The sequence below is a fragment of the Thamnophis elegans genome, unplaced genomic scaffold (assembly GCF_009769535.1).
Source record: "Thamnophis elegans isolate rThaEle1 unplaced genomic scaffold, rThaEle1.pri scaffold_103_arrow_ctg1, whole genome shotgun sequence".
NCBI classification, from domain to species: Eukaryota; Metazoa; Chordata; class Lepidosauria; order Squamata; family Colubridae; genus Thamnophis; species Thamnophis elegans.
The window spans coordinates 78031-101389 of record NW_022473577.1 but is presented as its reverse complement, the minus strand read 5'-3'; the positions used below and the strand labels follow the sequence as shown (position 1 = coordinate 101389).

At 40.1% G+C, this 23359-nt stretch overlaps 1 protein-coding gene across 1 annotated transcript in view; it reads right to left on the bottom strand.

Moving 5' to 3' along the window:
- The window catches only part of LOC116523215 (collagen alpha-1(IX) chain-like), a 116165-nt gene that overhangs the window by 49302 nt on the left and 43504 nt on the right, over positions 1-23359 (bottom strand). Inside the window, exons 13-20 of the mRNA XM_032238303.1 lie at positions 11867-11920; positions 10663-10698; positions 6887-6910; positions 5606-5659; positions 4214-4267; positions 2858-2890; positions 2432-2488; positions 451-504 (exon numbers count right to left, since the gene is read on the bottom strand). Coding sequence (XP_032094194.1) covers positions 451-504; positions 2432-2488; positions 2858-2890; positions 4214-4267; positions 5606-5659; positions 6887-6910; positions 10663-10698; positions 11867-11920 — 366 coding nt within the window. The remainder of the gene's footprint in view (positions 1-450; positions 505-2431; positions 2489-2857; positions 2891-4213; positions 4268-5605; positions 5660-6886; positions 6911-10662; positions 10699-11866; positions 11921-23359) is intronic.

Sequence of the window (23359 nt, the reverse complement as noted above, 5' to 3'; positions counted from 1 at the left end):
TCTATTGTATTATTTATGTATTTCCCATATATGTAAGTGTGGAGGCAGCGCACATTAAAATCGGGCTGACTTATTAGGGAAAGAGTGTAACCAGGCAATAAAGGGGATGAAAAGCTGAGGATACACAATATCACACTAAATCATTACTGCTTTCAGCCATGGTTGATTGAACAAACTGTATGCTAAAGCATAAACTGTAGTTTACAAATCACAAGATTTGTTCACATGTCATAAAAAGCAAAACAAAGCACATTATTTTTAGTGATTCAGAGGGCCATTATTAGCTGCTGTAACTAACTGCTATGAAAATAGTGGAGACATGCTAAGATTAATTCTAAGAAGATTGTTATTATTTCTTTCTTAAATACACAGCAACGTTAAACATTCTTCCTCCATAAACCATCACTATTCCAGCTGATTTGCATGTAATCACATTCTACTTCCTCTTACCTTAAAGCCTTGCTTTCCTGGTTCCCCACTCTCACCTTTTGCTCCTTTGTGGCCCTAAAATATAAAGCAAATATATTTTCATTGATGTTACATATGCCACCGGAAACATTGCTTATTAAAAAATAATAGGTTTGGATATTTTAGCTATGCAAAACCAGTTATTATCCTAGTCTGATGCCCTCCAAAAATTCTTGGACCTCAACTCTAAGAATCAGTCAACCTGTGATCATATTAGCTGGTAATGATGTGTAGTGTGACCTAATATAGCTGGAGGATATCAGGTTGGAGACGTTGAAATTAACACATTTCAATGAAAAGAGCCGAGGTGGCGCAGTGGTTAGGGTGCAGTACTGCAGGCCACTTTAGCTGACTGTGATGGGCAGTTCAGCGGTTCAAATCTCACCGGCTCAAGGTCGACTCAGCCTTCCATCCTTCCGAGGTGGGTGAAATGAGGATACGGACTGTGGGGGCAAGTTGCTGACTCAATTTGTTAAAAAAAATTGTAAACTGCTTAGAGAGGGCTGAAAGCCCTATGAAGCGGTATATAAGTCTAATAAATAAATCAGAGTTCTCCAAAGTGTTCTGTATGAACCCCCAAGAGTTAATAGGACCATCCATTGTTATTATTGTTGGTCACACAGTCAGCCAGATGTTTAGACTGGATTTGGCATTTTTATCTACCTATTGAGTCCTTCCCAAGGACCCAAGATCGGCAGATGTTGTTTGATGGTGTTAAAGGTATTGTTGCAGGATGTAAGCTGTTCCAAGTAAAAGCTGCCTTTGCAATTGACCGATGGTGATTTTGTCAATGCCAATAGTATTCAAGTGAGACTCCAGTTGTTTTGGCGTTGTATCCTAGGCACCTACTTCTATTGGTGCTATCTTTGCTTTCTTTTCGCCACAGTCATTCTATTTCTGTTTGCTAGCATTTGTATTTTGTGATTTTTCTCCAGCCCTTTCTCTTCAATTTTGTTGTTGCCAGGTACTGCAACTTCCATTTCCCTTTCTTATTGACATTTGTTAAGTCTATATTATGTTGCAGGTATTTTGTTTGAAGCACTTTAGTTTTTTTCATTTTCTATGAGTTTATCTATTTTGTGATCGCACTAGTTCTGGTTTGCAGACAAATAGTATTTCTTGCAGATATTCCGTTGCATTATGATTGCTACTTTGTCATGCTGTGCTTGTAGTCAATCTGTGCGAACTTCTTGCAGCAGTTTAATTAATAATACTATTGCCATAAGTAGCATTTATTAAATTATTAAATGGTTTTCATATAATAAATGTTTGTTTCATGTTCCGGTGATGTTTAACCTTAACTCTAGATTGTTATGTGTTGTAGCCCAGCAGGAGCCATTGGAGCTGCCACCAGACTCCGACAGCGAGGGGCCCTATGAGTCGGTTCTGGAGGATGTGGAGGACCCTGGACAGGGTTCAGACTCCGAGCAGGGTGCAGAGAGGCTGGTTGGCCACCGGGAGGCATCTGAGCCTTGGACCAGTGGGGAGGAGACAAGGGAGAGTGATCCAGAAGCCAGCAGTGAGTTGCTCCTGGATGCACGCCATCGAAGAGCTACTAGGCGTCAGGAACAATTACGCAATTACAGGAGGTAATTGCACTCAGCTGATGGTCATTAGGCTCCTCTCCAGACTATAAAAAACTACTTGTGCACACACCCCTCTTTGCAGAAGTCAACACAGAATCGAATGTCGGAGAACTTTGTGTGAGCTTGGCAGGCTGGATTGCTGCCAAGCCTTATCTCTGTTTATTGCTGTCCAAGCTTGTCTGTGCTGGGTTGCTGCCAAGGACCTGTTTGTCTGTTAATTAAATGCTGTAATTTATTTCTGGCTCGGAGTGTGCTATGGTGTGGAACGAGGGGGGTCAGAACAGTTATGGTACTGCTGTAACATCTTTTGAAACTTATCAACATCCAATCAATATCCCGTCATACCCAGAACGTATCACACCCATCCCTTCTCCTACCTTCATGCCCATCATTCCAGCAAATCCAGGATGACCAGATGTGCAGGCATTTGGACACTAAAAATGAAACAATGAATTAAGTTAATAAGAATATTTTCTCTTGATTAGAGAAAATCTGTTCACTAATTTACTATAATTTAATTAGTATGACTGTCCACTTTATAAGACCCTGGGCAGTTTACAAAAGTCACATAGAGACAATTCTACTACCTCCAGTAAAACAATGAAGACCCACATAAACATACTTTCGGCACAAAACAACTAAATGCCCACTGGCACAAACAGTAGAATAAATATGACAGCCCCCACCCATATAAATTACAACCACGTATTAACTCCAGACCTGGAAATACAGCCAGGACTCAAGGGCTTTCCGGAAGCTCAGGAGGGTGGCCTCATCCATAAAAAGGAGGATAAATATCTTACCAGTGGCTCTCCACCATGATGGCCAACTGTTCCCTGAAGTAGATTAGCAAAGTTTAAAATTAGGATAGCAATGAATATTGCTAAGCATCGAGTTGAACTTGAATTAATAAGGCTGGTAGTATAGATCCACAAACGCAGTAAAGGAGATTTTCACAAGGTCAAGAGTTATCTTCCCCCACCAACAGAGGACCTATTTAAACTCACAGACAGAACCAATATTCAAAAACACGGGACCTCTTTCCCTATATAATTGGAATGTGTCTTTGAAATCTTTTCAGTTCATTATTGCGTTCCCCATTCATACTGTGAATTTGTACATAGAGCCGAGGTGGTGCAGTGGTTAGGGTGCAGTACTGCAGGCCACTTCAGCTGACTGTTATCTGCAGTTCAGCGGTTCTAATCTCACCGGCTCAAGGTTGACTCAGCCTTCCATCCTTCCGAGGTGGGTGAAATGAGGACCCAGACTGTGGGGGCGATATGCTGACTCTGTAAAACCGCTTAGAGAGGGCTGAAAGCCCTATGAAGCGGTATATAAATCTAACTGCTATTGCTATTGCTATATATGCCATGTAGAAGAAGCAGATTCCTCAATTTTTGTCTTCATTCAATAAATGGGATCAACTATGAACATGGGCAGCCTTCATATATTTGCCCTTTTACTCAGAGGTTAATTAGTACTCAATTGGATCAATTGGCACCCTTTGAAAATAAGCCGCAGCAACATGTATCTAAAATAGGATGCAAAGGGCCCACTTGACATGCTATGCAAAACTTGTACAGCCCACATGTTGACTAGAGTAGGATTTCTCCAGTTGTCGGGCACCGGAGTTATGCAAAAATTTAATGGAGTTTCATGAGAGACTAAGAGAGGGAAAATAGCATGGACAAGATGTCTATAGCAATTAAAGAACGGAAGGAAGAATGGGGCTTGTTAACTGCCATTCAGAAGTCAACCCCTTTCCGAGAGTCTTTGTGGTCATGACAACTCAATGCTTTGCCTCTTAAGAGGTTCCTGGAATTTTATTTTTAACTAAGAGATTCTAAGAGTCTGAAATATTTCAAATTTCCTCTTTGAGAATATCTGCCAGGCTCAAAAGATCAAATCCACACATGAAGGTGCAATTGAACTGATTTATGGCTGCTTATGCCTATCCACAGGAATATCCTCAACTAATGGGGGTAGCACAATTTTGGTGCTAGATAAAGGTAACAGAAGTCAAAAAGGGGTTGGACTTAGTTCACTTATGGCTACACAGAAATTCTAAGTTCGTGCCTCTTCTAACTCTGGCTCCAGGTTCTGCTACTCCTTTCCCTACAATACCATACACATTGTATTAAAAGGTGCAGGAAACTTACCCTTGGTCCTGGAGGTCCTGGCACTCCTGAGGGGCCTCTCCTTCCAGGATCACCCTAAACAGTGTCACAACAGCACAAAAATAAACTATATATCCAAGTCTCTTAGAAGAAAGGATAATAAAAACCAAACAAACTCTACATTGGTTACATTAAGCAATGTTCTAGGGTAGAGCAAAATTCTGGCTCAGAATAAGAAAAGTAGTGTAATTAAGAAGAGCAAAGGAGATTAAAACCATTCATGCCTTTCATTACTTTTACCTCTCGACTGATGTAGGAAGCTGATTACTTACAAATGGGTTCCTATGTGACATCTCTTAAAATGCACACCTTTAATTATGGAAGTGCATAGATAAAGTTAGCAGAATCAATAGTTCCCAATAAAGGGGTGTTTCAGAATGGGCAGATTAATTTGTGGAGTTTTGAAAGACTTCATTTATTATAATCCCCAGCAAGTAAATATCACACATCATTTTCATTCGCAGTTATTTGGGAGGAAAAGCTGAACTTAATTGGATTCACTTTTTAATCTGCATCAGTTGGAATGAGCTGCAAAACCTTTATTATCCGTATAAGCAGTCACAGGAATGGCTACTTGTACAGTAATTGTAAAGTAATATTCCCAGATGAGACTTCACCACATGAGAGAATGTTAACCAATCTAATCTAATCTACTCAGTTGAGTTCCAATAAATGCTACTTACAGGAATTAAGAAGAGCTTTTTATGTAATTAAGTAGAATATAGCAAACGTAAGAGATATGTAGGCTTAAACCAAAAGTCTATTTATTTCACAGAGGGCAATAGGCAATGGACTAAAGATGAAATGTGAATCTTCCCTTAGGCATAGTAATAATATTAGTGACATCCTATTGCAGTGATTCATATCAACAACAGATTTCCACAATCTGTGCTTGGACATTCTGGCTACAACTAAACACCTAAAAATTATCAAGTTTGGAATGGCTAGTAATGTCTTTCCCCCCAAATAAGACCCACCTGGAAAATAAGCCCTTGCATGTTTTTTTCAGGATGCCCATAATATAAGCCCTATCCCAAAATAAGCCCCAGTTAAGATCATCAGCCAGACAGGTGTATTTCGTATTGCGTTCCCCTGAAAATAAGACCCAATTGGAAAATAAACCTTAATTCATCTTTTATAGCAAAAAATTAATATAAGACCCAGGCTTATTTTCAGGGGGAAATGGGTGCATATTTATAATTGCAACAATCCTTCAAAGATAGACCTAAAGGATAGGTTCATTTTAGTGTGTTCAAGTGTAATCAATGTATCAGTCATTCCTGAGGGATGTCTTTCGTAAAAGCATGGTACAAGGTTTAACAAGCAGGCAAATATTAATCAATGATTTAATGGAATATGAAACAAAATACTCACAGGTGGCCCAACTCTTCCCACCTCTCCTGGAAGTCCTCCTATACCAGGAGGACCCTGTATTGAAAAAAAGACAGAAACTAATTAAACTTCTCATAACAGGGATTGGCAACTTTCTTGTAACCAGGGTCTGTGCTGTATTATTATTACTATTTTTTTAAAATCTTTCAAGAGCAGCAAAAGATATCACCTTGGAAGGACGTGCATAGTAAGAATCTTAAAGAGACAAAATATCTGACTTCTCTCTTAGTTCAAGCTTCCTCGTCTGCACTCCAAATGTGCCAAATAGGAAAATAAAATCCTATCCAACATTTGGGAGTATTGCATTTTTAACGCGTGAAATCGGTGTCTTAAACTTTGGCAAGAGTTACACCCTACATCATCTCTTTAAAAGTACCCTCCTCAAACATGCAAAAAACTTGGACCATAAAAACAGTGCTGGAAATATCCAAGGGCTAACCACCCCTACTTTGAAAGCCAGCCCAGTCCAAGGAATGCCTGGGTTTTTCTTAAACAGAAGAGTTTAATAGACAGTTAATTGTGCATGGTTGATTATGTTCTGTTTGAGAGTTGCTTTGGGTATGCAGGAGTGGTAAAAGGCACTAGATTATAAACTGAAAGACCATAATTTTAGTCCTACTGAATGACTTTGATCTTTGTCACTTTTTCTCAACCCTAACAAGGAAGCCATGGAAAACCACTTCTGAAAATGTTGCCAAGAAAACTGTGGGGGCTTGTTGAGATGGTTACTGGGTATGTGCCAGAGGTGGGTTCCAACCAGTTCGCACCTATTCGGTAGAACCGGTTCGTCAAATCTACCGAACCGGTTAGAAGAGGTTCCACCAGTGGACCCGGAAAGCAGGCCACACCTACAGAAGGGGTTCCAAAAATTTTTGAAACCCACCATTGGTCCTTGGATATGATTATTCTACACTATCATGCTCCTATTTATAAAACTCAGTGCCTCTGTGAAAGGTAAGGATGACTACTGTGCTGAAATCAGAACATTGCGTGAGTTGAAGTTGTTTTAACGCAAACCAAAGATGACTTTTAAAAAACAAGTTTACATCATATTCTTATGCATGCCAGTGCTGTGTGTGAGGTAATTTAAGGTGGTTCTGACAAGTGTCGTCAGCATCTTCATATCCAGTCACATGGGCAGCAAGCCACTCTCACAAAGGAGGCCACACCCACAGAGTAGGTTCGAACAATTTTTGAAACCCACCACTGGTATGTGCAGACTGTTTCAAAGTGCAAAACAAAAAAAAAGAAAACCCTACTCACAGGAGGTCCAGGAATTCCCTTTCCCTAAAATAGAAAAAAACAAAGTTTTCTCATTATTTTTATATATTTAGTTTTCAACTCAAACCAACTGTAGATATTATTCAGAATGGAAAAACAAACATCGACATTTTTAACTGGGAACAGAAAATATTGTTTTCATCTCTCCAATTTGTTGAGTTAACAAAGGATTTCAATGCAGTTTTAATTATCTTTGAGACAGATGTTGAATGTGATAATTCAGAACAGACAAAGCCGTTTTCTTGCTTGATTAATCTGCGCTTAAAAGTACAACTTCACAGTTTAAAATGCAAGTTTCACAGTTATTGCCACACTATCCTAGAAATGACCACATTTTTCTACAGAAGCTTATTCTGGATTGTTTCAACATTTATTTTCAAGAGGCAAAAATCTGTTTTCTTTACCCAAAGGAAGGAGGCTAGACAAGAACTCCACTATCCAAAGCTTACAAGAAGATAGAATGAGGCCAAGCACTGAACACAATGATGATTTCACAATCAATTTGAAAGATCTCTAAATTCTTTGTTTGAAATACTTAGAACATTTTCCATGCTTCTGTTTTTATTTTATTTTTTTACTGAAGTGAAGCTTTCAACCAAAGGAGCTACTGACGGATGTATTCTTTTCCTTTTCAGCCCTAATGGCTCTACAGCCTGAACCCCATAAACATTGCCATGTCCATAGCAGCATCCTATACCAATAATCAGTTCATTTGCACTCATATTTATTCTCATAAATATTAACCATAATACCCTTCTGAATCATCTGTGAAGGTGAGGATTGGAAGCAGTGATGGTGAACCTATGACACATGTCAAAAATGGCATGCAAAAATGTTTTAGGTGACATGCCAACATTCGCATGTCAGCATTCAGAGAAGAGGGGGGGTTAACTTATTTTTTTTAAAGCACCTGGGGGCAGGACAATTGCCAATGGGTGGAAACTTGTTAAAGAGAGATCCATTCTAGAACTAAGGTGGAATTTCCTAACACTAAGAACGATTAATCAATGGAATAGCTTTTCTCTCAGACTTGGGGGTGTTTCATCACTAGAGATTTTCAAAAATAGACTGCACAACTATTTAACCAGAATGGTATAAGGACTTCTGCCTTGAGCTGGGGGCCAGACTAGAAGATCTCCCTTCCAGCTTTATGATTCGATATTCTATTCACCAACACCCAGCAACTATTCTCAAAAGTACAGCCCGTCCTCATGCAATTTAGGACTCCTAAATGAAGCTTTTATGCAGAATGGAGCTTTTACATAGCCTCCAGAGGCTCCAAAAACATGAAAGAACTGTGTCTTTTTGCAATTTTGGGAGACTGCAGAGAGGCCATGGAAGAACATTTCTTCAAGTTTCTTCAAGAACAAAGGCTTTGTGGGACCCAGAACAGCTTTGGGTGGCCACAATGACCCATCAACAGAAAGACATTTACTGAAATAAGTGGAACATGGCAAATTCTGGGGAGCACTGGGCCATGGGACAATCACAGCATTCCCCAAGGCTCACATGCACAAGGCAGCTTTTTTGAGTGGTGCTAAGGCTGAAGTCAAGGCCTGGGCCTTTATTTGAGGCCCAGACTAATCACTGCTGCCAGGTGTCACTCTTCAGGGAGGCCTAGATTAGGTGGGGAGAGAAAATTATTTGTGTAGCATGCCAGAAGAGTCAAATTATGCGTTTTCTGATTTTTTTGACAAACCAAGTCTACAAGGTTCGCCTCTCTGCTCTACTACTTCCTGTTGAGGTGAATCAGGTCACTTTGTATGCAGAGAGGAAAAGTCATTTGTTCAGTCTGATGAAAGAGCTCATCAGGGTTGAAACTGGAAAAAAAATCCATCCATCAGTAGCTTCTCTGGGAAAGATTGGTCCAAAACTTCATTTTAATAAAGAAATTACGGCATGGGAAGAGGTTTTTAATTACTGTCAACAATGAATTAGAAGATATTTCTATTGGTGTTCCTGTATTTCTCTCCTAAGAGAATGAGGTTGTGAAATGACAATAGCATTCTGACCTGGAGTAAGGTAGTGATGTTCAACTGTATATCTCCAGCATACTGATCACACCTCACACCAAATTGACAATTAATTCCCCCAGCATTTATTAGGTGATGTTGGTCTTTCTACCCTCTTTACATCTTTCATTTATCTCCATGAAACATTTCATCTTTACTGCTTTGTTTTACTGGCACCTGTAACTTAAATGGCTATGATAATATGGTAAATAGATCACAGAACATGAGGAAATGTGGACTTTGCAGTGTCATCTGAGAAGAAAGTTAAAGATGACAAATGCATAACTGTTCTGACCCCCTCCTCCGTCCAATAATGAATGCCGAGACAAGCTTAACTTGAATGTCCTTTAATAGCAAGACACCAACACCTCGGTGGCTGAAAGCCAAGCAAAACAAACAGATAAGGACCTTGGCGGCAACTCAGACAAACTCAGGCAGAAATAAACACAGATAAGGCTTGGCAGCAATCCAGCCTGCCAAGCTCCTAGTACTGACCTCCGACATTCAATCCTACGTTGACTTCTGCAAAGAGGGCCGTGTGCACAAGTAGCTTTTTATAGTCTGGAGAGGAGCCTAATGACCACCAGCTGAGTACAATCACCTCCTGTAATTGCGTAATTGTTCCTGATTCTTGGTAGCTCTTCGATGGCATGCATCCAAGAACAACTCACTACTGGACTCCGGCTCACTCTCCCTTGCCTCCTCCCCACTGGTCCAAGGCTCAGGTGCCTCCTAGTAGCCAACCAGCCTCTCTGCGCCCTGCTCGGAGTTGGAACCCTGTCCAGGGTCCTCCACACTCTCCAGAGCCGACTCAGAGGGCCTCTCGCTGTCGGAGTCTGGTGACAGCTCCAACGGCACCTGCTGGGCCACAACACATAACTATATTCTTAAATGCAAATGGTTGCCATGAGAAAGCTGGTAGGTAGGTATATGTCTGCAGGTAGGATGTAAAATGTCAAAATATCTATATCATCAATCCTGACCTTTTTCTACACACATCACATGCCTATTTAAAAGACAAGGATTCAATTGCATAATTGCAGCCACCATCTTGAGATCTCTCTCTCTCTAACACACACACACACACACACACACACACACCAGCACAGGATGCCCCTGCAGGTAGAAGCACTTGTTATTATTTTAACAAAAATCCCACATGAAGAATAATTTTATTGGAGGGTAATCCTCCCCCTACCCCACTCATTCTAACAAAGCTTTTTTTCCTTTGTAGTTCTCCAACATTTGAGTATTTTTCAGAGGCAATTTAAGATGCATCTATTTAACCCAGAATCCTATTCTAGAGCTCTTTGAATGCATTTTAAATATATTTCCAATTAGTGCTTGCTTTACAATTCCTCTGATTTTATAAACAAGGTAAAATCCCTTTGTTGAAAGGGAGGGAGGAGGGTTTTAAAAAATTCCTGCTTCAAATTTCAGCACTTTCAACTGAAGAGACTCTATTATCAAATCTTATTCACAAATAAAAAGAGCTTCCTGATGGAATTTGAATTCTATTATCAACTCAAAGCTATTTTCTAGTGTTAAGTAATATGAAGGCCACAAAGACTAATATCCCCAACCAATTTCAAAACAGGAGAGTACTTTTTGAGCTCTTCTATAGATGACCAGAAACTTCCTCCAGGTTTAAAGAGTTTTTTTTAAATTGATTTGATTTTTGCAGAATAGTTAAGCAAATATATTTCATAATACCAAAATGATACCATATAAAAATCAGTGACTTACAGGAAGTCCACGGCCTCCAGGCAAGCCCACTTCACCCTAAAAATCATAAATGTTACAACATTTCAAATATTTAAAACATTTATACAAGTTCTTTTTGGTTTGTGTTACATTTTGTTTAGAGACAAGGCAGAGTCCAGGAATTGAGGAGATGTGAGTTCTAGACTTGTTTTAGGCATGAAAACCCAGGTGAACAACAGTTATCTCTCTCAGCCCAAGTTACTTAGCAATAGCAATAGCAGTTAGACTTATATACCTCTCTAACTTCACAGGGCTTTGGGGAAAATAGAAGACAGGAGAATTAGATATGTTTGCCACCTTGAAATATATACAAAAATGTGAGTTATTATTATGGTTCATCATACAGTCAGCCAGATCTTTAGACTGGATTTGGCATTTTTATCCACCTATTGAAAATGTTGTTGTTGTTCTTGTTGGTGTTGTTATTATATACTTTATTCATTAAACATGAAACTCAGCCAACTGAACATTCAAAAATGCATTACAAATACCAGTGACTGGTGCTAATGGTTGATACAGTTTGCTGCCAGCGTCCTAGGTATCAACCAAGTACCTTCTTAAAATATAAGATGTTCCGAGTAGCGCAGTTTTTTGCAGTTCTGCTGGTGTTATTGCAGGAAGCTGCAATTTGTTGATGTATCTTGTAAAATTCTGGGCCTTGGTGCCAAGTGCCATTATTATTATGTGGTTAATCTTTGGTGAGATTCACAGCCTTTGGGGCTGGTTGGTAGCTGAACAGCTCGAATCCTAATCAAGGACCTAGGAACTGTTAAGGTAACGTCGGAGGATATAAGCTGTTCCAAGTAGGGTGTTTTTTTGTAGAATCAGAATGTTCAAGTCTGATAAATTTAGAATTTCCAAATAGAGAGGTAGCTCTTTAAGTATTGCTCCAAGGGCTCCAATTACAATCGGGACAACACACGATTTCTTTTTCCACAGTGGCTCAACTTCAATTTGCAAGTCCTGGTACTTTGTGATTTTTTTCTTGCTGTTTATCTTCAATTCGTGCATCTACAGGTATTGCAATGTCAATGAACCATCCTTTTTTATTTTCAACTATTGTTATGTCAGGTGTGTTGTTGTTGTTGTTGTTATTATTATTATTATTCAGCAACTGGCAAGCACCTCCAATCCTATCTTAAATAAGAGAGTCTGGAGATTGATTAATGAAAGAATTTAATCTTACCTTTTGTCCTTTTGAACCGGCTGGACCTGGTGATCCATCAGGTCCTGTCAATCCCTTTTGAAATAAAAAAATTAACTTTTAGTGCAGTCAGTGGCTAAAATGACTGAAAAAAACGAATGTTAATGATCTGCTAGATAAGCAATTTTTCTCTATATATGCACGGGCACACACATACATTAAGGGTAGAATTCAAGACTTTTTAGCTTCCAATAAAAGGGTTTCTTCAGACAAATTTCAGCATTCAGATGCAACACCCTACGCCCAATTTAAAGAGACTTTAAATTGGGTGTAGGGTGCTGCACCTGAATGCTGAAAGGCCCCCAATTATGAAATTTTTATCTTGAAACTAGAGATCTGTTCCCATTCAACTCAGTAAGGAAATGCCTCAAATTTTAAGTTGGACCTGGTATTACTTTTTGGCTCACAAAGCATGGGAAGAAGAAGCAGGATATGATCCAAGGTTTGAGAGTGATGTTTTACTTGAGGACAGTACATTTCATATCTGCCCGCCCGGCTTATGGTGAAGCTAAGATTAATCAGGAGCCTTTTAGTTCAAACACTATTCTATCAAACAGAATCTATGCCTTTGAACAACTGTAAAGCTAAATATTTTGGAAAGTAAATGTATAATGTATTTTTCATATACATTTTTATTTTTAATAAGAAAGAGGTTTCTTGTTCACTGATATTATCACGGGATATGGCCAATAACGAGAGTTGCTGACCACTTTACTACCACAAATAATCCAAAAAATTACAAAGGAAATCAAAGGTTATAACTCAAGACCAACTTGCTAGTTATATTTCGGGATCCATTATGACTCCTAGATGTTCATCTAATGCTTTGCATACATTGGAATATATACTGCAAGTACTACCATAGGTCACTGAAATATGTTTTGCTTCTCCCTCAGATGTGCCCAGTACAGTTATCAATTTGTAGACAAAACCCAGGAGGTAGAACTCATATTTGTTAGAGGCAGTGGTGGATTAAGACTCACTGGTGCCCTAAGCACTGACAAATCTTGATGCCCCTCCTCCTTTGTACATACTGTACAAATCTTCATTGTTTTTCTTTCTTTATGAATTTTCTGGTGCCCCCTTTGGGCCTGGTGTCCTAAGCACGTGCTTAGTCTGCTTAATGGTTAATACACCACTGGTTAGAGGCAGGTTGTTTTGCCCTGATTTTCTACTAGGAAATGTTTGGTATCCCTTAACTGCCAATATATAGAAGAGTAAGGGAAAGTTGACAGTAGTACTGTTAGCTTAGCTTAGTACAACAGACCATTACTTGCAAAAGGACTCCCTGTCAGGGTTCCAAATAGCATCGAAAAATAAATCAGAGTCCAAGGCAAAGTATTGCTCAAAGTTCCAATTTATTAAGAGAGCCATGTTGACACATCTGGGGAAACCCGAAACTGAATAGCAATAGCAATAGCAGTTAGACTTATATACCGCTTCATAGGGCTTTCAGCCCTCTCTAAGCGGTTTACAGAGTCAGCATATTGCCCCCAACAACAATCCGGGTCCTCATTTTACCCACCTTGGAAGGATGGAAGGCTGAGTCAACCCTGAGCCGGTGAGATTTGAACAGCCGAACTGCAGAACTGCAGTCAGCTGAAGTACCCTGCAGTGCTGCATTTAACCACTGCGCCACCTCGGCTGAAAGCTTCCAGGTTTTCCCCACCTAGTTGAAAGTTCAAGATCTTGCCCCCACACCCATAAATCCAGCACATGGTCCAACCTCAGGTGCAGAGGTGCAGAGTCAAAGCATGCCCTTGGCTTTCTAGAAGGAATTTTGTTTTGGCTACACATTAAGTAACTCCGTACAATCCCCCCCTTCCATTTTCCCACAATAGAAAAAGGCAGAGTAGAATAATAGAAAGTGTGGCAGGCCAAAGATCCAAAGGAAAACTGCAGGCCTGACACTTTCAACAAGTCACCAGGGCTTTCTGCTTCCCGCATCAACAAAGTTTTGAGTGACTTGTGCAGTTCTGCTTTTCTCTCAGCCAGGCTGAGAGTTTTAAAGCCACAGAAAAATCCAAGTCGCAGACAACGCCCTGGTCATCCTGACAGATCACAAGATAGCCACCTTGACATCAGTGATGTGCGGTCAGCTTTAGCCCCGGTGAGGCTGTTTTTAGACTTGTGGACTTCAACTCCCAGAATTCCACAGCCAGGCATGCTAAGTTCCGATTTAAAGCGACAGCATTTTTCCCCCTTGCAAAATAAGTTTTCCCATTCTTTTTCTTCTCCCTCCCCCTCCTTCCTCCCTCTCTCCTTCCCTCCCCCTCTCTCAAACAGACATACGCAGACAGAGAACTTCGATCCTTCTCTCATTCACTCACGCACTCTCAAACACAGACGTTGGATTGGATATATTTTCCAAAGGCTTGAAAGCAGCTCCTCTGCCATACCCCCTCCCCTTCCCCTGCTGCCTTCCAATCAAACTTTTCTAATTCCTCCCCCCTCCCCTGACACGGACCTTTTCCAGCTGTTTCAGAGACTATTTCAACTCTGCTTCTCCCTGTCCTACCCTTAAGCTCTGAAGTCAGACTGAGCTAGTCGCTCCTAGAAAACTCGAAAAAGCCTCTAAAAATGCCCTCTACAGGAGGCAAGAGAATACGTGCCTCATTTGAATAAGAAATTCTTCCCTTGTTAACCCTTGCTTAACTCTTAAAAGGCGAAAAAATCCTTATGCAAAAGAGGCCCAGAGTTCTCTGGCCTCCTCCTATAGTTAACACTGAGAGCAGACACCAAGCCACTGTGACTTGAAATCTGGTAGCAACTACCCTGGCTTTAATTAATTTAAGAAAATTATTTAAAATCCTTTCCTTTCCCTGAGGAGAGTGGTGAGGCCCCGCCTCCCTTGCCTCTACTGACTGCACGTCCCTGCTTGACAGCCAGCAGGTGTCAAGACAAAGCTGTTTCCCCTTCAGAAGGACCAGCTGGGGTGTTGATGGGGTGGGATGGGGACAAACTGGTGCCAAAAGGGGCTCATTCCAGTCTCCTAACTTTGCTCCTGAGATGGAAGAAAATATCCAGCTCTTTAGAGTTTCAGCAGAAAGAGGTGGTAGGAAATATAGGCCCTTGTCGTTTTTTCTTCCTGTTGACTTTTATCCTTTTTACTCAGAAGTTAATGCCCCCTGACTCAGAAGCAAATTGCGTCAATTTAAGCAGCTTTTGGAAACCTGCTCTTTAAGCCTTTAGCTCTCCGCCTGCTTGTTAAAGAGATACAGCAGTGCATGAAATTCGTTTCATTCATACTCACCAGGACAGGCACGTATCCCCCTACTGTGCATGGATAAACATTTCCGAAGGGCAGATGTTCACCTGGGATTATCAGCTGAAATCCTCAGGTGATTTGGGAAAGTTGAAGGGCATGAAAGCTCCTTTGAACTCATTTATTTCATGCTGTATGCAGAAGATATGTGTAAAACCAGGTTCTCTGGAAAGTTATTAAATTGCGTCTGTGTTTGGAATGCAATTCACATATGGGATGGATGGATACAGGCTTTTGTTCTCTGCCTGCTATTTTTTAAAGTTAATTATATGAAACCAGGAACATATTTTGTAGCATGGAACATTAAAGGATCGGAGTTCTCTTTTCAAACAGAAGCAGGTCTTAGTTAAGGAGATCTCTTGTCAAACATAAACAAGTATAAATATAATATTTATTTATTGCAAGAGACCAATCATCAACTTACCACCACAATTAGCCCAATATTTCTGTTGCTAAGTGCTAAGACATTTGTTAAGTGAATTTTGCCCATTTTATTATCTTTCTTGCTTTTACTTAGCACTTGTTAAGTGAATCACTGCAGTTGTTAAGTTAGTAAAGCTAAACCTAGACCCAGGAAACTACAGACCAATCAGCCTAACACCAATATCTGGGAAGATGTGGGGGAGGGGATAATCAAAGAACAGATCTGGGAATATCTAGAAACAAATAAACTAGAAGCCAGCATGGGTTTGTTAATGAAATAAGATTAATTTGGCATGATCTTGATTGATCATGCCAATCAATCTTATTTCATTCTTTGACAAAGTGACTAAATTAGTAGACCAGCAAAATGCTGTGCACAGAATATACTCTAGACTTCAGTAAGGCATTCAACAAAGTAGATCACAGCCTACTTCTTGGTAAACTAGAAAAATGTGGGATAGACAGCATCACCACCAGATGGATTTGTAACTAGCCGACAAATTGTATTCAGTGAGTAATCCTTAATGGTATTACATCTACATGAAGGGAAGTAAGCAGTGGGGTAACAAAAGGTTCTGTCTTAGGCCCTTAGATATTCTTCAGTATCTTCATAAATGATTTAGATGAGGGAATAAAAAGGGAACCATCAAGTTTTCAGATGACACTAAGCTGGCAGGAATAGCCAACACCTCAGAAGACAACTTCAGGATTCAAAAAGATCTTGATAGACTTGAACAATAGGCTCTATCAAACAACATGAAATGTGGAGAAAATCAAGGTTTTACACTTGGGCAGAAGAAACCAAAGGTACAAGTACAGATTAAGTGAAACCTGATTCAAAAACAGAAACTGTAAGAGTTACTTGAAGTCAGGGGTGGGTTTCAACCGGTCCGCGGCGGTCCGCGCGAATCGGTTGGTCGGTGAACCTGGAAGTAAGTAACTTCTGGGAATGCCGAAGGGCCCACCTGCCTGCCCGCACTTCTTACCGATCTTTGAAGGCTTCTGCGCTTCCACGCAGGTGCATGGCACATACAGTGCCTGCGTGATTCTCCGCGAGCAGCTGGAGCATCGCGCGGGCACTAAGACGCATGCGTGAACTGCGCGCGTGAACTGCGCGCGTGAACTGCACGCGTGAACTGCGCGCGTGAACTGCGCGCGTGAACTGCGCGCGTGAACTGCGCCCGTGCACGAGGACGCTGCCGGCTCTGTTCCAACCAGTACCGGTTGGAACGGGATGAGCAACCCACCACTGCTTAGAGTACTACTGGATGATTCCTTAAATATGAGCCAGCAGTGTACAGCAGCAGCCAAAAAAGCTAATGTCCCCCTGGTTGTATAAACAGAGGTATAGAGTTGAAATCACATGAGGTATTAGTACTCCTTTATAAAACCTTAGTAAGACCACACCTGGAACACTGCATCTAGTTTTAGTCACCACATTACAAAAAAGATGTTGAGACTCTGGAAAAAGTGCAAAGAGCAACTAAGATGATTAAAGACCTAGAGACAAAAACATAGGAAGAACGGTTGTAGGAATTGGATGTGGCCTGTCCAGAGAAAAGAAGGACTAGGGGGTGACATGATATCAATATTCCACTATTTGAGGTGCTGTCACAAAGAAGAAGAAGTCCAATTATTCTCCAAAGCACCGGAAGACAAGACAAGAAACAATGCATGGAAACTAATCAAGGAGAGGAGCAACCTGGAATTAAAGAGAAACTTCCTAACAGTGAGAACAATTAACCCGTGGGATAGCTTGCCTTCAGAAGTTGTAGGTGCTTCATCATTGGAGGTTTTTAAGAAAAGACTGGCCACCTGTCTGAAATGGTATAGGGTCTCCTACTTGAGCAGGGGGTTGGACTATAAGACCTCCAAGGTCCCTTCCAGCTCTATTTTGATTCTAATTCTAGTAACATGGTTGTTAACTAAATCACCCTTGCTCAATGACTCTGCTTGTGCAGAAGTTCACGAAAGGTGATCATATAACCTCAGGACACTGTAACCGTGATAAACAGGAGTCAATTGCCAAGTGCTTGAATTTCGATCACATGGCCATGGGGATGCTGCAACATCGTAAGTGTGAGAAACTGTCATACCAGTGGTGGGATTCAGCCGGTTCGCACCTATTCGGGAGAACCGGTTGTTAACTTTCTAAGCAGTTCGGAGAACCGGTTTGTTGGAAGAAATTTTATTTTGTTTTTTCCCACTTTACAAGGCTAATCCTGTAAGGAAGGTAGGAAGGAACCATTCTGGTGTTGTTTCTAGACTAATTTTTATTGCCTTGCTTACAGAAACTGCCTCTCCGGTTAACCCTTATTACATTCTAACAGCTAAGACGAAGCGCCCATCGACGTGAGTGACGTTGAGTTGGCCACGCCCACCCAGTCACATGACCACCGAGCCCCACTTACCCAGCTGGTCATTAGGGCAGAGAACCGGTTGTTAAATTATTTGAATCCCACCACTGTGTCATACGTCATTTTTTTTCCCAATGGAGTAGTAGCTTTGAACAATTGCTAAACAAATTGTTTTAAGTCTAGGACTGCCTACTGTATATTCTTCCTCAGAATAAGCAGCTCTTACAAAAAGCTTCAGTGGAAGAAGTTTGTCTTAGTGGCAACTCTAATGGTACAAATTTAGAATGCTGCTTTCTTACTTAGCAGACTTTCCAAGTTGATTGCTGAAGAGGAAATATTAGGTGGAGAATATCATTTATTACAGCCATTGTCAGACTGGGTCATCTGCATTAATCACTCTTACATTTACATGCTCCAAACATAGGCTATACAAAACAAGTACATAATTTTCTCAACACATGTACATTAAGTCAGTGAAGCGTATACTAGTTGAAGGTAATGTGAATTAAATTTGAGGCCTTCTTGGATCATAACACTCTGTCACCAATATTATATTGTCAACTATCTAATACGTATCTAGATTAGATTGCCTGAATTTAATTTAGTTGATATTTTACATTATATTAAACCTTTACAGAAAGAACATGCTTATATATTCTCTATACATAAGCATGGGAGTACATTTTTACGAAAATGACAAATTGTGCATCGTGATAGCATAACGCAAGCTCTATTCTTTCCTACTTTCATTGCAATATTGCATTCCACTATGTAACAATTAAGATGCATAGTGACGTTACAATATACATTTTGTCATTTATGTCCCATCCTATAGATATCTATGCACACAGAAATGCTTTTGACTACATTATTTTATGACTGCCCATTCCTTGATGGCTAAAGTTAAAGCAAACTATAGATTGTACTATAATTTCAGATCACACTCTTGAAAATTTTGAATGAAAATTACATACTGTACATTCTTTAAGTAGTCTTTAGCATCTTTGGGTAACTGCTAAGTATATATTTTATAAGTATTTATATTTGATATAAATATTTTCACACACACACACACACACACACACACACACACACAGTTTTCGTAGATTTTCATGGGTGTAGGTATGCTGTTCTTGTTGAATTCGGGTCTTTTCCCATGTAAGATTGAGATTGTCTTGGCAACGTTTCGGTGAGGTCTCACTCACCATCCTCAGGGTTTATAAGGGTTTATATTTAATAGAAATAATATAAATATAACAGCAATTGTATAAACGGCTAAGTAAGGGTTTTATATTTATATAAAAGCTTCTTTTATGTGAAATGAATGTACATTTCATATAAAAGAATCAACTGTTAGAGCAGAACTTCAAAGAATTATGATCACTAATGCATTCCATTCATTGCAAGACTGACATGGATTTTTGCTGTATTAAATATAAATTTAACTTGCTTTATACTTCTAAAACAGAATTTCATTGCATAGAAAACAGCAAGGAAATTGGGAAAAGGGAGAAATATCTAATCTGAGATTTTTCTTAATTACTGGTTTCTAACAAGTTAATCAAGTAATATTTTACTAACTATGGTGTTTAGGATATAAATGGGAATGTTGTACAAATTCCAGACTCATTAATCAACAATTATTGAATATGATTCTAAACAGAATAACGATATTCATAAATAGAATATGAGATTCTTTAATAAAAGTTGGCTTTACCAATTCTACCCCAGGATTAGATTTACTTAAATCATTGATAATTATTAATGGTGTTGTTTCTTGATTCAAATCATTTTTGAGGTAATACACCAAGGAAATCTTTGTTCTTTTCTTTTTCATTTGGCTACATACCCATATTTTTCAGAGTATAAGATGCACCTTTTTCCCTCAAAAAAAGAGGGTGAAAATCTGGGTGTGTCTTACACATTGAATACAGCATTTTTGGCCTCCTGAAATCCCGCCCCTTTGCAAAATGGCCATGCATAGCCTTTAGGAGGCTTCTAGAGTGCTCCCGGGGACTGGGGAGGGCAAAATTTAGCAGAAAATAGGACTTTTTTGCTCGTTTCCCCCCCCCCCCCAGCCACCAGGAGCACTCTACAAGCCTCCTAAAGGCTATGCATGCTCTTTTTGTGATTAAAAAACAGGCCCATTTTTGTAAAAAACAGGCCGTTTTTGAGAGGTCTGCAAAGTGCAAAAACTTTTTTTTAAAAGTTCCTTCTTTAAAACTTGGTGCGTCTTGTACTCCGAAAAAATCATATGCAAAGTTAGAAATTCTGAAAATATCTTGGAAGCCCAGTATGAAAAAAGTTACTTTTTCCAACTGGAAAGTAAAATTAAAAAATTACATATTGATGATTTTGGATTGTCTGTCTGGATAGTCTGAAAATCAGATCTGATGCTTTTGGCTCACAACAACAACATAGAAAACACATTATTTTGCTCACATAAAAACTTTCAGGAGCTCTTTTCAGGTACTAAATTTGAACTTCTCCGATGTTTTGATGTAGTTGGAAGAAGATTTAGGAAGATGGTGTTGAATTCCCTTAATATAAATGTGGTTAAAATGAATGTAACTCCAAGGATGATTTAATTTTTCAGGAGTCTTCCTATATTTATTCCATCACATTATTTTAACAAATGGACAGGGTACTGAATACATTCCTTTGCAAGGGCGTCCTGTGAAATTTTCATTGTATAAATTATAATTGCCCATTTAAGGAGGGGATTTAATTTTTCACACATTCAGGTTTGTCACTGATTGATTTGATTGATTTATTACATTTGTATGCCGCCCTTTTCCCCGAAGGGGACTCAGGGCGGCTCACAATTCAATCAGGGAAGAGGGTACAGACAAGGGAATAAAAAAGACGAGACATAACAATACAAAAATTTAAAAAACACTGGGCTATTATACTAGCTTTAGTCACTTCAAGATCTCTCCCCCTCTTTCAATTTAACAAAATGATTATCTGACCTCACTAAAGTACTGGATTTCCTCTTTGCAGGAAGGTAAATGCCATCCCTGAAATAGTGTGGCACCACATCTTGGAGAAGTATTGAATCACAAACGTAATTTTGACCCATGAACCCATGAAAAGTTTGCACTATAAAATAATCCCAGTTTTAAAATGCCATCTGCATCTGTGTGTAGGTGTATAAACTGGACCTGTCATAATGCTTTTACTTTCCGTGAACTCAGTTCTCTGGAAGCAAAGAATTTTTTTTTTAAATGAGTGTCAGCCCTGGAGGCTGACATCTCTAATAAAGTGGAACTTTGAGGAACTTCTAGACTCAGAGTCTTCTTTTGTTGGGGATGTTACTTGGAACCCTGACAATGAGCTTGATTTATTACCAAGTGTGTCCTGGAAGTATTTTCAGCTTAAGCACCTGATGTTTGGTTTCTTTGATCCAGCTTCAACTGCTTCTTCTGAAGTTCATTCATTTATTTATTTGTACTACCATCCTCCACAAGGATCTACAGCATGGTTCCACAGCAGAGGTGGGTTCCTACCAGTTCGCACCTATTCGGTAGAACCGGTTTGCCAAATCTACCGAACCGGTTAGAAGAGGTTCCACTAGTGGACCCGGAAAGCAGGCCACACCTACAGAAGAGGTTCCAAATTTTTTTGAAACCCACCACTGGTCCTTGGATATGATTATTCTACACTGTCATGCTCATATTTATAAAACTCAGTGCCTCTGTGAAAGGTAAGGATGACTACTGCATTTGTGGTGCAATCAGAACATTGCGTGTGTTGAAGTTGTTTTAACGCAAACCAAAGATGCCTTTTAAAAAACAAGTTTACATCATATTCTTATGCATGCCAGTGCTGTGTGTGAGGTAATTTAAGGTGGTTCTGACAAGTGTCGTCAGCATCTTCATATCCGATCACATAGGCGGCAAGCCACTCCCATCTGATCATATTGGTGGCAAGCCACTCCCACAAAGGAGGCCACACCCACAATTTTTGAAACCCACCACTGTTCCACAGTGTTTAGATGTTTTAGGCAGGGGTGTCCAACTCAAGGACCATGGGCTGGATCCAGCCTGCGGGGTGCTTAGATCTGGCCTGCGGGGACAGCCTGGAAACAGCAAAAGGATCAGTGCCTCTGCCAGTAAAAATGGTGCTTGGGAGGGCTGTGCATGGCTCTTGCGAGCTCTGTTTTTGCTGGCAGAGGGTAGCAGGAGGCAATCGCAGACAGAAATGGAGATCAGGAGGGCCACATGCTCTGCTTTCGCTGGCAGAGTGTTGCAGGAGGCTGTTGCAGCCAGAAACAGAGCTTGGAAGGGACATGCGGGACTTTCCCGAGCTCCGTTTTTGATGGCAGAAGGTTGCAGGAGGCTGTCCCAGCCGGAAATGGGGCTTGGGAGCCCATTTTCACTGGCAGAGCATTAAGGCCACCACAGCGTTCCCTGACACAAGTGACATTGAGCTGGCCACACCCACTCCAGCCCCACCAAGGTCAAACACAACCCTGATGCAGCCCCCAATGAAATTGAGTTTGACCCCTCTGTTTCAGAGGAACTATCTGTGACTTTAAAATCAGTAATCTGCCTTTGGAAGAATATGATGACAGATGATATAATTGCTATTAGTCATTTATATGTTCGTAGGAGTGATGAATTTGAATGTTCTGTACTAGGAAGCCAGTCAAGAATTGTATTAAAAACAATTTGACATGAAGTTTGCATGAAGATAAAATGACTTTATGACCAAACAAAAAATAAAACCTGCTTCAGTTTGATTACAATCACCCTGTTGGAGATAGTTTGGTTTTTGTCCTATGATTCTTGTATTTGAGCTGACATCAACAAGACTGTCAATGTTTTTTTGGATCAGTCTCTGGAAGATATATCTGTATGGGTTTTTGTTGTTGTTGTTGTTGTTGTTGTTGTTGTTATATCCCTAGTTGTAGGTATCAAAATATAATTTGTGGCTTTCCTAAGTATATGGAATGGCTGCAGCAGTTTTGAACATAGGAAAGATAAATTAATTTGCAGCAATGTATTTTTTGTGAGATAGTGTGTGTGTGTGTGTGTGTGTGTGTGTGTGTGTACACATTTGAATTAGTCTTTTTTGATAATGGGGCAAAAAGGAAGACTTTTCACCAGTTTGGTCAAAGTTTTTGAACTGTTCCGATTAAAAAAAAAAATAGATTGGGAGTTTTTTGAACAAACACGAATAGGTATAAATTATACCATGTCTGCTTATATATGGAGGAAATAGTCACCACTGTGTGAATTGTATGTAAGTAAACAAGATTTTGATAAGACCATTGAGTCCAGTGCAGGGGTGGGTTTCAACCGGTTCGCGGCGGTCCCTGCGAACTGGTTGGTCGGCGAACCCGGAAGTAAGTAACTTCCTGGAATGGCGGAGGGCCCACCCGCCCGCCCGCGCTCCTTACCCGGTTTTGACAAGTTCTGCGCTTCC